General features: G+C 52.2%; 1 protein-coding gene across 5 annotated transcripts; it reads right to left on the bottom strand.

Moving 5' to 3' along the window:
- Positions 1–1,997: 1,997 nt before the first annotated feature.
- On the bottom strand, positions 1,998–16,037 carry NECAP2 (NECAP endocytosis associated 2). 5 transcript variants are annotated; one of them, XM_069479397.1, is made up of 8 exons: positions 15,938–16,037; positions 12,553–12,653; positions 10,154–10,258; positions 9,986–10,067; positions 8,909–9,017; positions 6,570–6,747; positions 4,063–4,150; positions 1,998–3,170 (listed from the first exon to the last, which is right to left on the bottom strand). In XM_069479397.1, exons 1-8 carry the CDS (start codon positions 16,027–16,029, stop codon positions 3,122–3,124), a joined length of 804 nt encoding a protein of 267 aa, XP_069335498.1. In that variant the 5' UTR covers positions 16,030–16,037; the 3' UTR covers positions 1,998–3,121. The 5 variants fall into 5 exon arrangements, 4 of the variants coding, with proteins under 4 accessions (XP_069335498.1, XP_069335499.1, XP_069335501.1 ...); XM_069479398.1 differs by having other exon boundaries at positions 4,063–4,147; XM_069479400.1 differs by having other exon boundaries at positions 4,063–4,147; positions 16,016–16,029.
- Positions 16,038–16,401: the final 364 nt, after the last annotated feature.

The following is a 16,401-nucleotide window of genomic DNA, read 5'->3' as shown; positions in this document are numbered from 1 at the left end:
TCTGCCCTGTGGAGGCAGAGCCCTGCAGGCCGGCCTCCTGCCGCCCCCACAGCCCGCGAGAGCCCGGGCAGGATGCGCGGCGGGACGCAGTGGGACGTCCGCGGAGTCCGCCAGACGCGCTCTCCTGGCCGCCCGCGGATGGGCAGCGGCGGGGCCCGGCGGCACCCCCAGGGCCCGGGACGAAGGCTCCAGCCCGCCCCCTGGCGCGCGGCCTCCCCCGCCGGGAGCGCGCCCGCCCCGCCCCCAGCGCACGCGCGCCGCCGGCCTCCTACCTTCGCGCGTCGCCGCCGCCGCCGCCGCCGCCGCCGCCGCCGAGGCCCAGCGGGCCGGACCAGGCGGGGCGCTCTCGCCGCCAGAAGCCGAGGGCGGAGCCTGCGCCGCGCGGGCCGGGGGCGGGTCGGGTCGGGGGCGGGGCCAGGCGCCGCGGGAAGAGGCGGGGGCGGAGCCTGCGCCGCGCGGGCCGGGGGCGGGGCCGGGGGGCGGGGCTTGGCACCGCGGGCTCCGATGTTTGAGCACTTGTGAGGGCGGCCCTGGGTTAAATAAAGATCTTGCGCCAACGCGATTGCTGCCTCGCGCAGCCCACCAAACAGGGCTCCTTAGCTCCTTCTGCACAAACGGGAAACGGTAGACGAAGCACGTCGCTCAAGGGCTCGCAGCTGCAAAGTGGCCGCGCAGGATCGCAACCCAGCCGCGTCTGCAGAGTTCCTCTGCGGTCTGGCCCAGCCTTCAAGTCCTGAAACTCCTAAATTCCGACCCATCGCGCAACCAGACTGAAGCGGGGGCGTCCCCTGCCGGCCTCATCAGAGACGCGTGGAGGAGGTGAGGGGAGGCCTTTATTTTCCTGGCTGTCGTGCGGCCCTGGATAAGGCACTCTGGCCTCCAGTTTGTTCGCTTATGAAATAGCGGTGCCCCGTCCGCTGCCTTCCCCTCCCACAAGCTCATGGCTTCCCCAAATGAGATGGGGATAAGACCGTAGAGGGAACTGGGCGTTTGTAACTAACCCTGGTTGTGTGCATGTCCCATGTTCATTTCCACAGTAACAACATGTCCATTCCATCCCCTCGCTGGACCCCAACCTCCCTCTGTTCTTGAAGGCATTAATCAAATCATTCATTTTCAAAGGGGGAAGCAAGTCAGAATCCCTAGGGCTGACAGAAGGGTGTACTTGGTTTGAAAAAGCATGTTTCATTTTATGATCTTGCATTTGGAAAACAGTAAGTACCCAGAAAGAACAGCCAGCAGGCCTATGGCTGATGGTTCTGCATCTCCTGGGTGGTAGGAGGGGATGAGTGGGAGTTTTATCTTTATCAAAGAGGAACCTGGTTTTAACATCTAAGAAACTGCACCAGAAGCTGCCAATGCCCTTCAGGCTCTGACCCCCAGCGTGGTGCTGGCAAGGCTGCGGTGTGGGCCAGCACTGAGGCCTATTATCAGGAGAGATTTGGGTCAATCCCTGGGGTTTGGGGTTGGGGGAGCAAAGTTGGGAGAAGAAGGGCACAGTTTCCCTGAGGTGTCCCTGTGAAAGACTGATTGACCTCTACCAGTAAGCACAGCTAGCTCCCAGGTCCCCCAGCATGGTCAAGGTCTGTGTCACCCTGTCTGGAGTCCCTAGACCTGCTGAGTCCCTGCCCAGACCCTGGTGGGCTCATGGCCTCACCAGTCCAGTTCTGATGCTGCCTGTCCCTGTGGAGCCCACTCCAGAGTGTTCCTCGAAACACCAGGGTCTGGGCTTAGGCCCCCATCCTTGTGGCTCCCTCCAGGGGAACTGCCTATTGCTGGCGCCTGCCAGGTCTCCCATAGTTCCCGATACATGCACCTCGTGGGCAGCCTGCATCTGAAGGCATCTAAAGTCCTGTCCCTGGACTTTAAGTCTAGACATAGAAAAGGTGGCTGAGAGTCTCGCTGTGGCATCCTGGAGAGTTTAGCAGCCATGCTGCCAAAAACACATTCACCCTTGACATATGTTGATAGAAGTATTTATTTTTTTATCTTAAAAATCTGGTCCCACAAAAAGGCCAACACTTTTTTCAGTTCATGGTCTCAAACCTTCAAAAAAGAAATCTTTCAATTGAGAGGTAAGTCAATAAAAGCAATTTCAGAGGTGTGCTCAGATAAAATAATTGCTTATAAACCAGAATCCAGGCAACCCTGGACTTCTAGTTCACTGAGCTCCTTCTGTCATTCACAGTCCCTGAAGGAGAAAAAAAAGTAAGAGGCTCTCTGCAGAAAGAGTATTAATACTTCAGAAACCACCAGAGAGAAAACCCAAGTCCGCCAGGAACAGCACTGTGAACCTATAAGCCCAGAGAGCCGCCAGCAGACAGGAAGGCTGACCCCACCTCCGTGACAATAGCTTCCACCTTCCTGCCCAAACAACTTCCATGTGGCTTCCGGCGCCTGCCCCGGCCCTGTGTTGGGAAACCAGGCAACTGGGCAGAGATGAACACTGCTGCCTGAAGCCCAGGGCAGCTGGCTGACAGTGGGGGGGCCTTCAGAGACCCCCACGGCAGCGCGCTGCAGGAGCAGTTCCTTTTGCAAAGACAAGTTAGTGCAGATCAGCACGTTAGTAAAGCAAAATATTTAAACATTTAAAAAAGCTGCTCAATCCTTCCAGTTTCCCTCCTGACTGTCAGTTCAAGCTGCAGCCTATGGGCCTGCTGGAAATCAGGAAGGAAGCCCTCCTCTGGAAGGCAGACTGACTGAGGTGGCTACGGCCAATGCGGGTGCAGAAACCCCTGCTGAACATGATCACATGACACCTGTAAACCCTGAGAAGGGCCGATCTGAATCCAGGCAGCAAACTCAACCCATTCTTTTGCTTCGGGGGCTTGTGTTTAATATGGGTCATTGTGATGGAAGATGTCTAGTCTCAGAGTCTCTCATGTCAAGAGGACAGATGGGGACAGGCCTCCTGGAGCTTCTCTCCTGTGATCTGGTCACACACTTGAATCCCAGGAAACAGCGTGCCTAACACGGAGTATGTGAGAGAGCCCAGTGAGGAGGAGAGGAGAGGGTGCTCCAAGCGGAGGCCAGCAGGGAGTGCTTCGTCCTCCTTCCTTTGACCCAAGTCAGGCAGCTCCTTCCCAGAAGTCATACAAGGAAAAAGAGAACTGTGCTCAGGTCAGAACTGGACCCAGCCCATGCCTGGCTGAGTCTGGCTGGAAGTTGACCTGTGAAGGGAAGACAGAGAAGGGTGGGGGGAGTTCAGATGTTTGAAAATACAAAGTAGATAAAAGTTGGCTTCTCTCTGGGCACAAAGAGCTCTAAGAAGCCAGTTTCTAAATGTTCAGCAGCGGTCAGCAAATTATGGCCCAGACACCAGGCTCTCTATTTTTTCTTATAAAGAAGTTTATTTGTAAAAGACTCTTAAATTAGTTGTGTCAGGCCTCTGTGTTTTTGTAAATAAAGTTTTATTGATACACTGCTATCCCCTAATTCACTTACTTATTGTCTGTGGGCGCCCTTGTGCTAAAACAGCAGAACTGAGTAGCTAGCACAGAGACCACGTGGCCCGAATAGTTGAAACTATTTGCTACCTGGGCCTTAATAGAAAATGTGTGCTGACCTCTGTCTTAGAACTTGTCCATATAAATACTGGTGCAATAGGAATTTAGCGTCTTTTCACCCTGACCCCAAGTGAAGGCTTGAAATCTTACAGAGTCCGAGAAGGCCAGCCACCTTGGCTCAGAGGTCCCGTGAGGATGGGCCAAGGCCAGGACCTGGGTATTAACTCTCAGCCCAGTGTTCTGGGGACACTAGGGACAGCAGGGAAGAGGGAAGTGCTAGGGACAAGCCAAAACACTTGGTGAGGTGGTTTAAAGGACCAGACAGATCTGCAAAAGGTGGCCCCAGGCCACCCAGCAGTGGAGAGCAGCATAAAGCCTTCACGGAGAGAAATGTGCCACCCAATGTAGACACTCTGGGGCTCTGTCCTCTGGCTAGCTTGAGAAAGTCCAAATCAAAACTGTTGCTCTCAACACCAGAAGACAAGCACGTGGAGCAATCCCAGGTTTTTAGACCCACAGCCCTGGTCTCAGCCCCACCGCACGTGGCCCTCCTCACCCTGTGGATTTGGCAAAGTCTCCCCAGACGTCCGCAGTGGCAGCAGTGGCAGGCTTGGGCTGGGGCCAGGATACAGTGGCACCTCCTACTGATGTCCCAAAGTCCGACGAGTAGGGAGAGAAGAGAAGGAGACAGGGGAGTCAGAGACCTTTCTTTTTGGTTCTCAGTGACCAAATCATGAGACTCAGTGATTCTATTGGGCAACAAAACACCAGCGAACTGCCACATTTTCACCATCTTCTCACCTGCCCTCGAGGGCTCCTGGAGAAAAGGCAGAAAGCCACGTACGAGGTGGAAGGGGGGCGCCAGGGAGGGTGAGTCACGTGCCATCTATCTTTCCTACCTGAAGCTGACTTTGTTTTTAATCGTTTATGTTGAAAGCTGTTTAAAATTTATTACATCCTGTCCTGGCTTCTTGAATGGAGAATGCGCACCCAAACCACAAATCATCTTTATATAAAGCCTGCAGTCCAAGTTTCTGGATCAACCAGCTGAAAACACAATGCGCTTGACATGTGCCAAGTCCCAGGCCCCAAACTGGCTGGGGTTGGGAAGAGCCTTCCAGAAGAGGTAACACAGAAGCCGGTCCTGTGCTTATCTCTCACCGAGGTGGGTAGCGTGATGGGGCTGCAATGCCTCCTTTTGTACTTTTCTGGCACCTCCCCTGGTGCTGCCAACTGTCCCTTCTGAAGGCCCTGTGTCTGCCACCCCTGCCTTCCCACTAATTTGCTACTTCCAATCTGCTCTGGGCTGGGAGACCAGATAAAACCAAGGCCCTCGATGATTTAGCTTTTACAGTTCGCCAAGTGCTTAATGCACATTATCTCATTTGAGCCTCACCACAGCCCCTAGGGGGAGACGGGGGAGAACTGGCCATGCGACTTTGTACAAGTCACTTCAGTTTCAGTTTTCTTATCTCTAAAATGAGGACAATAACAATGAGTACTTCACAGGGCTGGTGTGAGGATTAAATTAATACACACCAATGCTCAGAACAGGCCCAAACATAGTAGAGATGACAGCAATATTCATAAAGTGAGAGCTAACATTCAGTGAGCACTTACAATGTTCTAGAAATTGTTCTAAGTGCTGTACACGAATTAGCACATCTGATCCTCCCAAGAAACCTGTATTATGGTATTGTTACTTCCCCCATCCTACAGACGAGGAAACGGAGGCACAGAGAAGTAATCTTTTCTGAAGACCATAAAACTGGTAAGCTGGAATTTGAACTCAACCAGTCTGGTTCTGAAGCATATAGCAAGTGCTCAATAAATGTTATTCATGGCTTATTAATTGACACCCTTGTCTGTAGACATGCTAACTGCCCGCCTCGCACATTAGAACACAAGCCCTGGAGAGCAAGGACTGTATGCTGTATTGCAGCATGCGGCACGTAGCGGGTGCTCCACGTTACCTGTTAAAATGCATCAGCAACCCAGGGAAGGCCTAAAGCAGCGGCTTTCAGACTTTAGTGCGCATATGAATGATAAAAGAAAGAATGCAGATTCCTGCTCCCACTCCCCACGATGCCAAAGCAAATGGTCCTGTGACCCCGCCCTGAGAAATAATACTTAAAGAATAACTCCTGGTGCCAGGGCAGGGGCTCTCTGGCGGCTACTCCTGCCACCCTCCTGGCTGGAGTATTCCCCACAGGGCTGAGGTCTGAAGCTCACCCTCCAGACAGGGGAGCCAATGTCAGGAAAGCAGCAAGGTACCTACCCGGAGGCTAGTGAGCCGTGTGGGGAAAGCAGGCTGGTGACAATCCCCCAGCCTGGGTTAGGCCAGGAGCGTCAGGCTGGGCAGGGGGCCTGGGGCAGAGGCAAAGGGCTGGTGCCCTGGCACTGTCAGAGGCTGACCCCACACGCTAACTTCTGGAATCCTGGGATCTCCAAAGTGCTCATCAGCGCAGCCTGCTGGGGGAGCTGCCTCTCAGCTTCCCAGTATCTGACAGCTTCAATGTGGGGCTCACTCCAAACTAAATTTCCAAATGGATTTCCCACCGCTCACTCTGGCACACCTTATGCTGCATCCACCTAAATACACCAGGTGTCTAAAAGTCTGAGCCTTATTCGTGCTCTTCTCTCTGCCTGGCATGCCAACTGCCCTTGCCCCAATCTCCTTTCCTCAAGGTCTAGATCAGTGCCGCCTCTTCCATGAAGCCTCCCCAGATCACACCAGCTGGGAGTGAGTCTAGGCCCTGTACAGTTGGTCTTTGTGCCTCTGACTCATCTCTCCCACTACATGTGAGCAGAGACTATGCCTTCATCACCCACTCAATACCCACTGAGAACCAGGAACCTGTATGTGGTGATGTCACAGTAACAAACCAGCCCCAGTCCCTGCCTATCACAGGAGGGCAGACACCCCACAGGGCAAGGAGAAGGTGTCAGGGGAATAGAGGAGCCCCTTACCCGGTGTGTGCACGATCAGCTTGGTGGTGCCCACCTTCCAGGGGGAAGAGGAACCCACAGGTGCAGATTCAGCAGTCACCCCTGAGCACTGACCTGAACCAGGAGCAACTGCTGGCTGGGTGAGGGATCCCCCAAAAGACAACTGCTCCCCAGGGGGAGGGATCAGGGAGGAGGTTTTGCCCCCTGGGGGTGGGGGAAGCAGGCTCAGCCCTCCTGTGCTGGCAGGCCGGGCTCGGGAAGTCCCAGCTGCTCCTTCCTTCTTCTTCATGTTCTAAAGAGAGCAAAGGAATGCATATTAGTCAATTCTGCCAAATCTCCACTGCCATTAGAAAACCCCAAGAGGAGGGCCAAGGTGATTCCCAGACCAACATCTACATAACCAAAAGATGGTCCTACCCAGCACCTTCAGTGTTATGAGCTATACTCAATGCATCACAATTCTGAATCTGTCAGAAATATGGTTCATTTTAAAACCCAGCACCCCACTTCATTAATCATCAAAACTACAATGATATGCCATCACACACGCACTGGAATGGCCAAAATGTAGACTATTAAGTATTGACAAGGATATGGAGCAAAAACTCATGCGCTGCTGGTGGAAGTGTAAATTGGTAAAACTTCTTTGAAAAATTGTTTGAAAAGATCTATAAAGTGCAACATAGAAACTTGTGACCCTGCAATTCCACTCCTGTAGACCCAACAGAAATGCATACACACGTGCACCAAAAGACAGGAAGCCAAACACTCCCAGCAGCGCTATTTATAATGGCCCCAAACTGGAAACTACCGAAATGTCCACCATCAGTGAAACAGACAAACTGGGTAGATTCTCACAATGGAAATGCCACAACAATGAGAATGAACAAACTACACACAACAACATGGATCACACTCACAAATGGTACACTGAGCAAAGGAAAGAAGTTATACCAAAAGAGTACAAAGTGTATGATTTAATGCACCAAAGTTCGGAACAAAAAAAGGGAGGGTGTGCAACGTCAGGACACGTAAGCAGTTACTGGGAGGGATCAGGAAAGGGGCTTCCAGAGTGCTCGCAATCTTCTGCTTCTGGATCGGGCTGTTTATAGTTTATATATTTGTAAGTTTGGTTTTAAAAACTCACTGAGTTTTACATTTATGATTTATGTGCTTTTCTGCATGCGTATCATACTTCAACAAAATGTTTTTTTTTAAAAACTGAGCACCAAGCATGAGCCAGAAACCAACATGAGTTACACAGATGAAGACAAGGTGGTTCCCTATTTGTAAGGAAGCAGCAGCTTAATCAAATAGTAAGACCAGCCCCGAAGTCAAAAGACCTCGAAGTCCTCGTGTGAGTCCAGCTGGGCCAGTTATTTCTAGCTCTATGCCCTGGGGTAAGTCCCTTGGCCTCTCTAAGCCTCAATTTCCTGGTACTACAGAGAACAGGGGGAGGATGTTTTATTCACATGAGAAATGCCTAAAAACACTACCTGGCCCACAGCTGATGCTCATTAAATGTTAGTTTCCTCCAAGCAAGAAAAAGAATCGCATTCCAACCAGTCCCCTGGATTGGATTTGTATTTTCTCTTAAGGGCCAGCTGGCCGACTTCAAGGGTCTCAAATCATCACCAGCATAAAGCAGAAAAGAGGAGAAAGAGATGGTAAGTAAAGAGGAAAAGCATTAGAGTTACAAAGTTTCTTCAAAAAAAAAAAACACATCCATTTTGTCCTTGGTTCCCCTAAATCATGATTCTGACTCCATCTCCCCACTCCAGCCCTGCAGCCAGGTTACGGTCGAGCCCTGGCAACCCAGCCCGGCCCGCTCCTATTCGCCAGGAACTCACAGGGAAAGCTGGATGTGGAGCAGCTGGGGATGAAGACACAGAGCCAGGACACCACCACCAGCAGATGTGCCCATGACTCCCAGCGCCCACCTAGACACCTTCCTGCCCAGAACTCTCCCACGAGGCCAAGACGCAGCTTGGCATGAGCATACTGACCCCCCCAGACCCACTCTAACAGCCAGGACAGACACCCGGTCTGGTAGCAAAATGACTGACGCTCCTCAGCTCAGAGGTTTTGCACATGCTGAACCACCCTTTGATCCCCCTTCCCTTGCTCACAAGTCACTCTTTCCAGGAAGCCTTCCTTGGTTCCCCCGACTATGGGCTGTGTGCCCTTCCTCTAGGAGCCCACGGCACCCAGGGCAGCCCTCCATTGTAGAACCTCTCCTGCCATGTTGCAATCACATCTTCACCTGCCTGTTTTCAGCTCAACTCTGAGCTCCAAGAGAGCAGAGGCGTCTCGTTCAGGCTGGTACAGGACCTGGCACAAGGCAGTTGCTCAGAGAACATCTGCTGAACTGCAGGAACTGAACTGTGAGTGGCTGGGGGGCCACAACTATCACATGACCATGGCCACCACAGCCAAGTGAGGGTGGGACTCACTGCGATGTTGAGCTTGATGGTCTGGCCCTCCTTGAAGCCCAGGTCCAATTTGGGGCCTTGGTCTGGGTTCTGGGCTTGTTTTGCAAATTCACACTGCTGTTTCACCCACCTGGGGAGACAGGAAGAAAATGTGAGGAAGGAAGAGACCAACTACCCTGCACTCGCTCGCTCGCTTCACTGCCACCTACTGCCACCTGCCCCCACCCCGTCCAGGCCGAGGCGTGTATGGAGGCAGGGTGGCAGAAAGAGTGCAGGCTGGGGAGGTGGGCCTGAATTCAAATCCTGGCTCTGACACTCAAGTAGCTGCATGCACGTCTGTCTCCTCATCAGCACCAGAGGCTGGCAATTCTACAGGTCTTAAAGATGGCTACTCGAGTTCAGTAAGACCCTTTACGTAGAGGGTTCTCACACATTGTCCCCATGAAATGTGAGAGTCTGGCCCTTTCCTCCCCAACACTTGGCAATGAGAACTAAGACATGGTCTCTACACTTCATAAGGTAGATGGGAGACAAAACGGATGCCCAGAAGTAGAGGGCAAGACAAAGGTCCCCCGCCCTCCATACAACACCATCCAGCAGCCACCTGGGACAGACGTACCAGGTCAGGGAAGTGCCAGAGCACCCACGTGAGTGGCTGGGCACTGCCTGTTCATGGGCAGCCAGAGCTGGAGCCCTACAGATGGCAGAGGAGGACTTTCCTGCCCTGTCTTTGAGCTTCTTAAGGGATACCAGGGCATCTGCTGGGTAGCCTGGAAATCCAAGCACCATTTACTCTAAGAACAGGCCCAGAAAGGCCAAAGGAGCCTGGTAAGGGAAAAGATGTGACACCCCGAAGGCTGGGCCAGCTGACAGGGATGGCAGAGACGGGCCTTGGGAAAAGGAGAGGACTCCACAGCAGAGATGAGGACTGGCAGAGCAGAGAGAAGGGAGCCTGTCCCGAAGGAGAACTGCGCTTTCCTGAGGCTCTGCCACCAGACAAATCACACACAACCACTTTGAGTATCCAAACCTGGGAAATCATTCCGTCCAGAGAAAGAAGGGAGGAGGCATGAGCACGTGTCTCCCAGAACCACTCACTTGAAATGGTCCTGCAATGCAACGTTGAAGTCAAAGGCATCGCCTCGGTCCCCGAAGCCAATTCCAATAAATGCCCGTCGCCCTGGAGGACAACACATGATCAATCCCACTTTCCAGCGGCAGAGGAAACTTTTCTCAAGAGGAGGAAGCACCAAGACCCACATGTACCATTTCCATCTTCGATGCGGATAACGAAGTACCTGCTGGAATCCGTCACGCTCTCCACAGCTATGCCAGGAAACTGATCCACGGGTGCCTGAGCAAAGAGCTCCCCTGAAAGCACAAGTTAGGGTGAGCCTTGATCCCCCTCCCAGCCTACTGTTGCCAGCACACTACTGGGGCCTTTTTCCTACAAAGCGACTCCGGCAAGCTGAGGCAGAGGGGCAAACCTCACGCTGGGATTCAAATCAAATCCATTCTTACGGAAGGGAAGACACAGAAATAGAACTGAAGAGAGGTTAAGTCAAAGACGGCTCACAGGTCAAATCCAGCCCACAGTTTAATTTTAATATGTTTTATTTAATTGCCAAACATTTTGAAATCAGAGTACATATAAAATAATCCAAATTTCTTGCTTCTTTTAAAATTAGGCTCTACCATGCTGGGCCTCCATCCCCACCTGAGACGAACAGGCTGGAGCTGCTACCTACCCATTCCTTTGGCTTTACCCATTTACATTACCTGCCCGGACCCTGAGCGCCCTGGCCTAGGCACAACACATCACACCTTCCGAAAAGGCCTAGTACCTGATGCAGGACTGTAAGAAGGGGCAGTGAGCCCTGAGGAAAGAAGGGAGGTAGTTCTTGTACCAATAGCAGAATCTGAAACAGGATGATTTAATTTAATCTCAGAGACAGGGGAAAAGACTGATTGGCTTTAAAAGGAGCCCTTGTGACCTGCACCCCCTTGTCAACTACGGCTCTGTACAGGGGCAGGACAACACACAACTTCTGTGAGCATTAATGACTGGCATCACTTTTGCATGTGCTGACCTCTGTCAGGGCTTTAAGTATTTAACCAAATATCTTCCAAGTCCTGTGGTTTAAAGGCGACTGTGTAATCACGGCTGAACTGAATTAAAACCGATGGCCCTAGAGCTTGCAGCTTCTTGTCAGTTTACCTGCCCAGCGTAGCAGGCTCACCCAGATGCCTTCAGCTTAGAGCAGTGGTTCTCGACCTGGAGCGATTTTGTTCCCCAAAAGGCATCTGGCAATACCTAGGGGCATTTTTGGCTGTCACAACGTGGGGGGTACTACTGGCATCTGGTAGGTGACAGTCAGGGATGCTGCTTTCCAGTGTCATACATTGGACTCCACAGCTCCCCACAACAAAGACTCACCTGGCCCCACGTGTCAACAGGCCGAGAAACCCTGACCTAGAGTCACCTGCTCATTACCTCATTGCAAAGTGAGACCAACGTGACCTGGTTGAGCTGAGAACATCCTGGGGGGCGGGTCCCGCGGATGAGGCTCAGTCTGAAGCGGTGGCTGTCACACTGGGCAGTCAGTCATGTTACAGTCACAGCTCCCAAGCTCCCCAGAGAACAAAAGGCATTGCCACTCCCTTGTGACACCACCTGAGCCATCCCAGCAATTCGCCAGCCAAAATTCCCCAGGCTAGCCACGGCAGCTTCCTCTTCAAAGCCCTCTGCAGCCAGTACTTACCCCGTCGGCCCGTGCTCCAGGAGAATAAATCAATGCTTTGAGCACCTTGCAGTTCACAAAGCAATTAGAGACACATCTGCTCACTTCCTACTTCCAAAATCCTTGTGGAGAAGGAACTAAGGTGATCCCTGTTTCAACACAAAGGAGGCCAAGGCTCCAGAGGTCACGTGGCCCGCGCAAGGTCTCACAGCTCAGGCAGAAGGGGCTCAGTTCTGCCTCTAAATCTCTATGCTTTCTTCTGCTCCACAAAGGAAAACCACTGCATCAGAAAAAACAAATGCTGTGGCCCCTGACCGAGCAGGCACTGTGCTCAATCCCCACTCGAGGGGGCCTCAGGCTGGGACAGTTCCGGACCCGGTGCCCTCCACAGCTCACCCAGAGGCACTGGCGGCCCAGGACTTCCAGAGAGGTTTCTAGTGAAACCTGACCCCGACACAGCCCGGCTTGGCTTGTCCCCTCACCACGGAAAGGGCTGAGTAGGACAGTTTCCAGCTCCTATCAGTTAACGGCGGCCAGCTCTGGGGAGTCACCTCGTAGCTGGTAAACAGAATCCCTGAGTAAGAACCAGGGCTCCGCAGCTTATCTTCAAGGCAAGCTCCAGGCTTCCTCCTTCCCACTGGGACCGATCTGCGGGTCGCCTCTCCTTGACCTCCAAAATTAGTATTTTCCTAAGGGCTCCCAAAAGAAACAAATGCTTGACAAGAAATAGTCCGTTTTACACAGGAGGACAGTGGTTTCTACAACTGAGGTGGGCGAGCAGAGGCAGCTTAAAGGCACGCTTGCCCCTCTGATTTCCGCGGGTTCCCAAGACCCCTGAGCAGCCTGGCCAGGCCCAGGCTGCCTTCCCCTTCATTCAGCGTGAGGTGCAGCACCTCAGCCCGACGTGGCCCTCCTTGCCTTTACCTGAGGTCCTGTCCTCCAGCTTGATGTAGGCCACCTGCCCCTTCGCAGTGATCCTTAGCCGACCACTCCATGATGGCTGATCCAGCTGCCACTCTGCGGCCCTAAGGGGACAAACACCACTGAGCTTCTGCCAGAGGCTCCTGCTCCATGGCTCCAATGCTGGGGATGGGAATGGGAAGGGCTGCTTGTTCTAGACCAGGGGTTGGCAAACGTTTTCTGTAAAATGGCCAGACAGGAAACATGTTTGGCTTTGCAGGCCACGCAGCCTGTCACACCTAGGCAACTCTGCTGTTACAGAGTGAAAGCAGACAGACAGTATGTGCACGTGTTGGTGCTTTAAGTATTTTAACTGAGTATTTTCTGCTGACTCTATCTGTATGTCAGTAAAATTATACAGACACTGAAATCTGAAATGCATATAATTTTCACATTTTATTCTTTGCCGGGCACAGTGGCTCATGTCTGTAATCCCAGCCCTTTGGGAGGCCAAGGTGGAAGGATTGCTTGAGGCCGGGGGTTCAAGCCCAGCCTGAACAACACAGCGAGACCCCATTTCTAAAAAAAATTAAAAAATTAGGCCAGGCGCAATGGCTCACACCTGTAATCCTAGCACTCTGGGAGGCCAAGGCGGGTGGATCGCTCGAGGTCAGGAGTTCGAGACCAGCCTGAGCAAGAGCGAGACCCCCGTCTCTACTAAAAAAAAAAAAATAGAAAGAAATTATCTGGCCAACTATATATAGAAAAAATTAGCTGGGCATGGTGGCACATGCCTGTAGTCCCAGCTACTTGGGAGGCTGAGGCAGTAGGATCGCTTAAGCCCAGGAGTTTGAGATTGCTGTGAGCTAGGACGCCATGGCACTCACTCTAGCCCGGGGAACACAGCGAGACTCTGTCTCAAAAAAAAAAAAAAAAAAAAAAAATTAGCAGGGCCTGGTGGCACACGCCTGTGGTCCCAGCTATTAGGGAAGCTGAGGTGGGAGGATCGCTTGAGCCCAAGAGTTTGAAGGTTATAGTGAGCTATGATTGTGCCACTGCACTCCAGCCTGGGCAACAGAGCGAGACCCTGTCTCTAAAAAAGAAAACGCAAAATAAAAAGAGAAAAAGAAAAAAGAACAAAATATTCTCCTTTAAAAATTTCCTAACCACTTAAAAATGTAAAAACCATCCTTAGCTTGTGGGCCATGTGAAAACACAGTGAGTTGTAGCTTGCTGACCCCCGTTCTAGACTACAGAGACTTTCTCTGAGTCAGGCGCCTTCTCGTTTCCTTTCTGTAGAGGAAGCAGCTATGAGGCCTGTTGTTTCTGTTTAAGACAATGCTGGGCTGTCTGTTAAACTGACCATTTGGGACCCCTGAGGCTATCTTGGAGGACAAGCATAGAGGGGAGCAATCATTAGTAGAAAGAGAAAATAGTACATTAGAAAAAGAGCAATAGTACATGTGCGAAAGGTGGGTAGGTGTTTAAGAGAGTCTCAAAGGTATTCTAGGCAGAAAGAAACCCAGGAAACCATGGACCTATAGCAATGTCCTTTTGGTTCTTTTTTTTTTTTTTTAAGACAGAGTCTCGCTCTGTTGCCTGGGCTAGAGTGCTGTGGTGTCAGCCTAGTTCACAGCAACCTCAAACTCCTGGGCTCGAGCAATCCTTCTGCCTCAGCTTCCCGAGTAGCTGGGACTACAGGCATGCGCCACCATGCCCGGCTAATTTTTTTCTATGTATTTTTAGCTGTCCAGATAATTTCTTTCTATTTTTGGTAGAGACAGGGTCTCACTCTTGCTCAGGCTGGTCTCAAAACTCCTGACCTCAAGCAATCCTCCAGCCTCGGCCTCCCAGAGTGCTAGGATTACAGGCGTGAGCCACAGCGCCCAGCCCTTTTGGTTCTTTTAAAGCAGTACCTTCACATTTTAGTTCTAAGCAGCAGCTCAGTAAAACTCCCAAATAGCAAGAACCATGGGTGTTTCCAGGAGGCTTTTCTCGGAAGTTCCTAAGCACATGCCAGCTCTCAAAAACTCTGGACACACGTTGTTTTGCGGGCCACACAAATGCAGACTTTCAATTCACAAGTCAGCAGTCTTGGTTTCAGTTCCTCTTACTGGAGCAACAGGCCTTAGATTCAGAGTGAGAGCTCTGAGGTTGAAGTGCAGGTTCCAGAAGTTTCCTCTAAGCCAAACCAGCCAGCCCTGCCACTTGGTAACCTCACTTTCTGGGGCACCAAGGGAAACCAAACCATCCTACCGAAGACCCGACAGGGATGGGAGTAGACAACCATCCCTGGTGTGATGGCCCATCTCCAGTTAGATGATAGAAAGCAAATGCATTTGTTATTGTTACTGTTTTCATACTATTTTTAAATTATGTCATGGATGCAACAGTGTTCAATAAAATATTTGATCACTAGAAAATCAGCTATGAGCTCGTGTTAATACAACTGGGAAGTAATAAAAGGACAGATATGTGGACACTCTATCAGTCTTGTAGTCCAGGCCGGTCCTGTATTTCCAAATAACCTGGACAAACATTGCCTTCAAGAGCCACCCCTTCCCTCCCAACTATATGAGCACCCCCCCACCACCACCCAACTATTGGCACAAAATAGCCATAGACCAGGTTGTCTATATCAGGTATGTATTTTTTTCTTTTAATGTTTTTGTCTTGTTTTAACAGGTAATGCATACATAGGGTAATAAAACGCAAACAGTACAAAAGGGTGCACAGTGAAAGGAAATCTCCCCATGCCACTCCCCTAAGACAGTTTCCCGTGTTCCCTTTCAGAGATACTCTATTTACAAGTACATGTGTGTTTACTCAACTCAGGTGAAGATTACACAGAGAAGTGTGGATAGGTTCCTCCCAAGTGCCACAGGCTGTGATCAAGAGTGAAATTCGTGCGAAGGGATCTGGGTAGGGAGAGGACCCTGGGCTTCGGCCATCAGCTTAAAGCTCCCCGGGACGGGTCCTTCTAGCCGGTTCGAGGCTCCCTCCACTCCCCTCCCCTCCCTGCGGGGATTTCCACCTGTCATAGGGCCCCTCCTCACTTACGGCTTTTCAAGAAACCCCTCAAGGCCATCGGTTAGTGCTAAAAGCGAAGGGTCTGTGACACCACCACCCCCGACCAAGTTTAGGGTACCCAGCAGCCCACTGGGGTCCCCAAGCGCTAGAAACGGCTTTAACGCCTTCCCTGCAGGCAGGAGTACCGTACGTCGTAACGAGACGGCCGAAACTCTGGGTCCCCTTCCCTGCTCGGGCCTCGAACTGGAAGAAGCCACAGCATTACCTCCCCCTCGCCCCTAAACTGGTCAGGGCAGTCCTCGGCTCCCGCAGTGGGTGTGTCGGGGTGGCGGGGAAGGGTTTAAGTCGGGACCGGCCTGGCCCAGCGGCGGAAGGTCACCTGTAGCCACGGTTGGTGGCCCGCGGCGGGATGCGGTAGACGTGAACCTCTGGTTTGACGCAGAGAACCGACTCGTACCCGCTCTCCTCCATCTCGACGCCTGGAGCCCACCAGACTTCCGGCTCATTCCTGTGCCCCGCCCCCGGCAGGGCCGGAAGCCGTGCGACTCTATGGCCATACTCTGGCTAGAGCGGCGGCTCGTGGGCCTTAGCACCTCCTCGCCCGCGCGCCCTCTGCTGGCAGTCCTGGCTCAAGTCACGCGGCTGACAGGCCCCAGGCACTGACTTGCGCAGGAACCCAGTGCCCTGAAGGCTTCTCTCCCACCAGACACCCTCGGCCGCAGAGAACGCTTCTACACAGACGCCACGCAATGCGTGGTCTGGTTGTGGGTCATTCCCATCGCCTCAATTCTTAGGCCTGGGGCCCCGTTGGCTGAGATGCAAAGCTGTAGCGCCCCCTGCAGC

This window comes from Eulemur rufifrons, chromosome 8 (genome assembly GCF_041146395.1).
Source record: "Eulemur rufifrons isolate Redbay chromosome 8, OSU_ERuf_1, whole genome shotgun sequence".
In the NCBI taxonomy this organism is placed as follows: domain Eukaryota; kingdom Metazoa; phylum Chordata; class Mammalia; order Primates; family Lemuridae; genus Eulemur; species Eulemur rufifrons.
The sequence above is the reverse complement of the archived record's forward strand: the minus strand, read 5'-3'. Positions and strand labels throughout refer to the sequence as shown.

Bases quoted from the DNA above. Each gene is read 5' to 3' on its own strand.
- NECAP2 (XM_069479397.1), bottom strand. From the start codon at position 16,029: ATGGAGGAGAGCGGGTACGAGTCGGTTCTCTGCGTCAAACCAGAGGTT. The intron at 10,068-10,153 runs GTACATGTGGGT...GTTGTCCTCCAG, and splicing joins CCGCATCGAAGATGGAAATG to GGCGACGGGCATTTATTGGA. The intron at 6,748-8,908 runs GTGAGTCCCACC...TGCTCTCTTTAG, and splicing joins CCATCAAGCTCAACATCGCA to AACATGAAGAAGAAGGAAGG.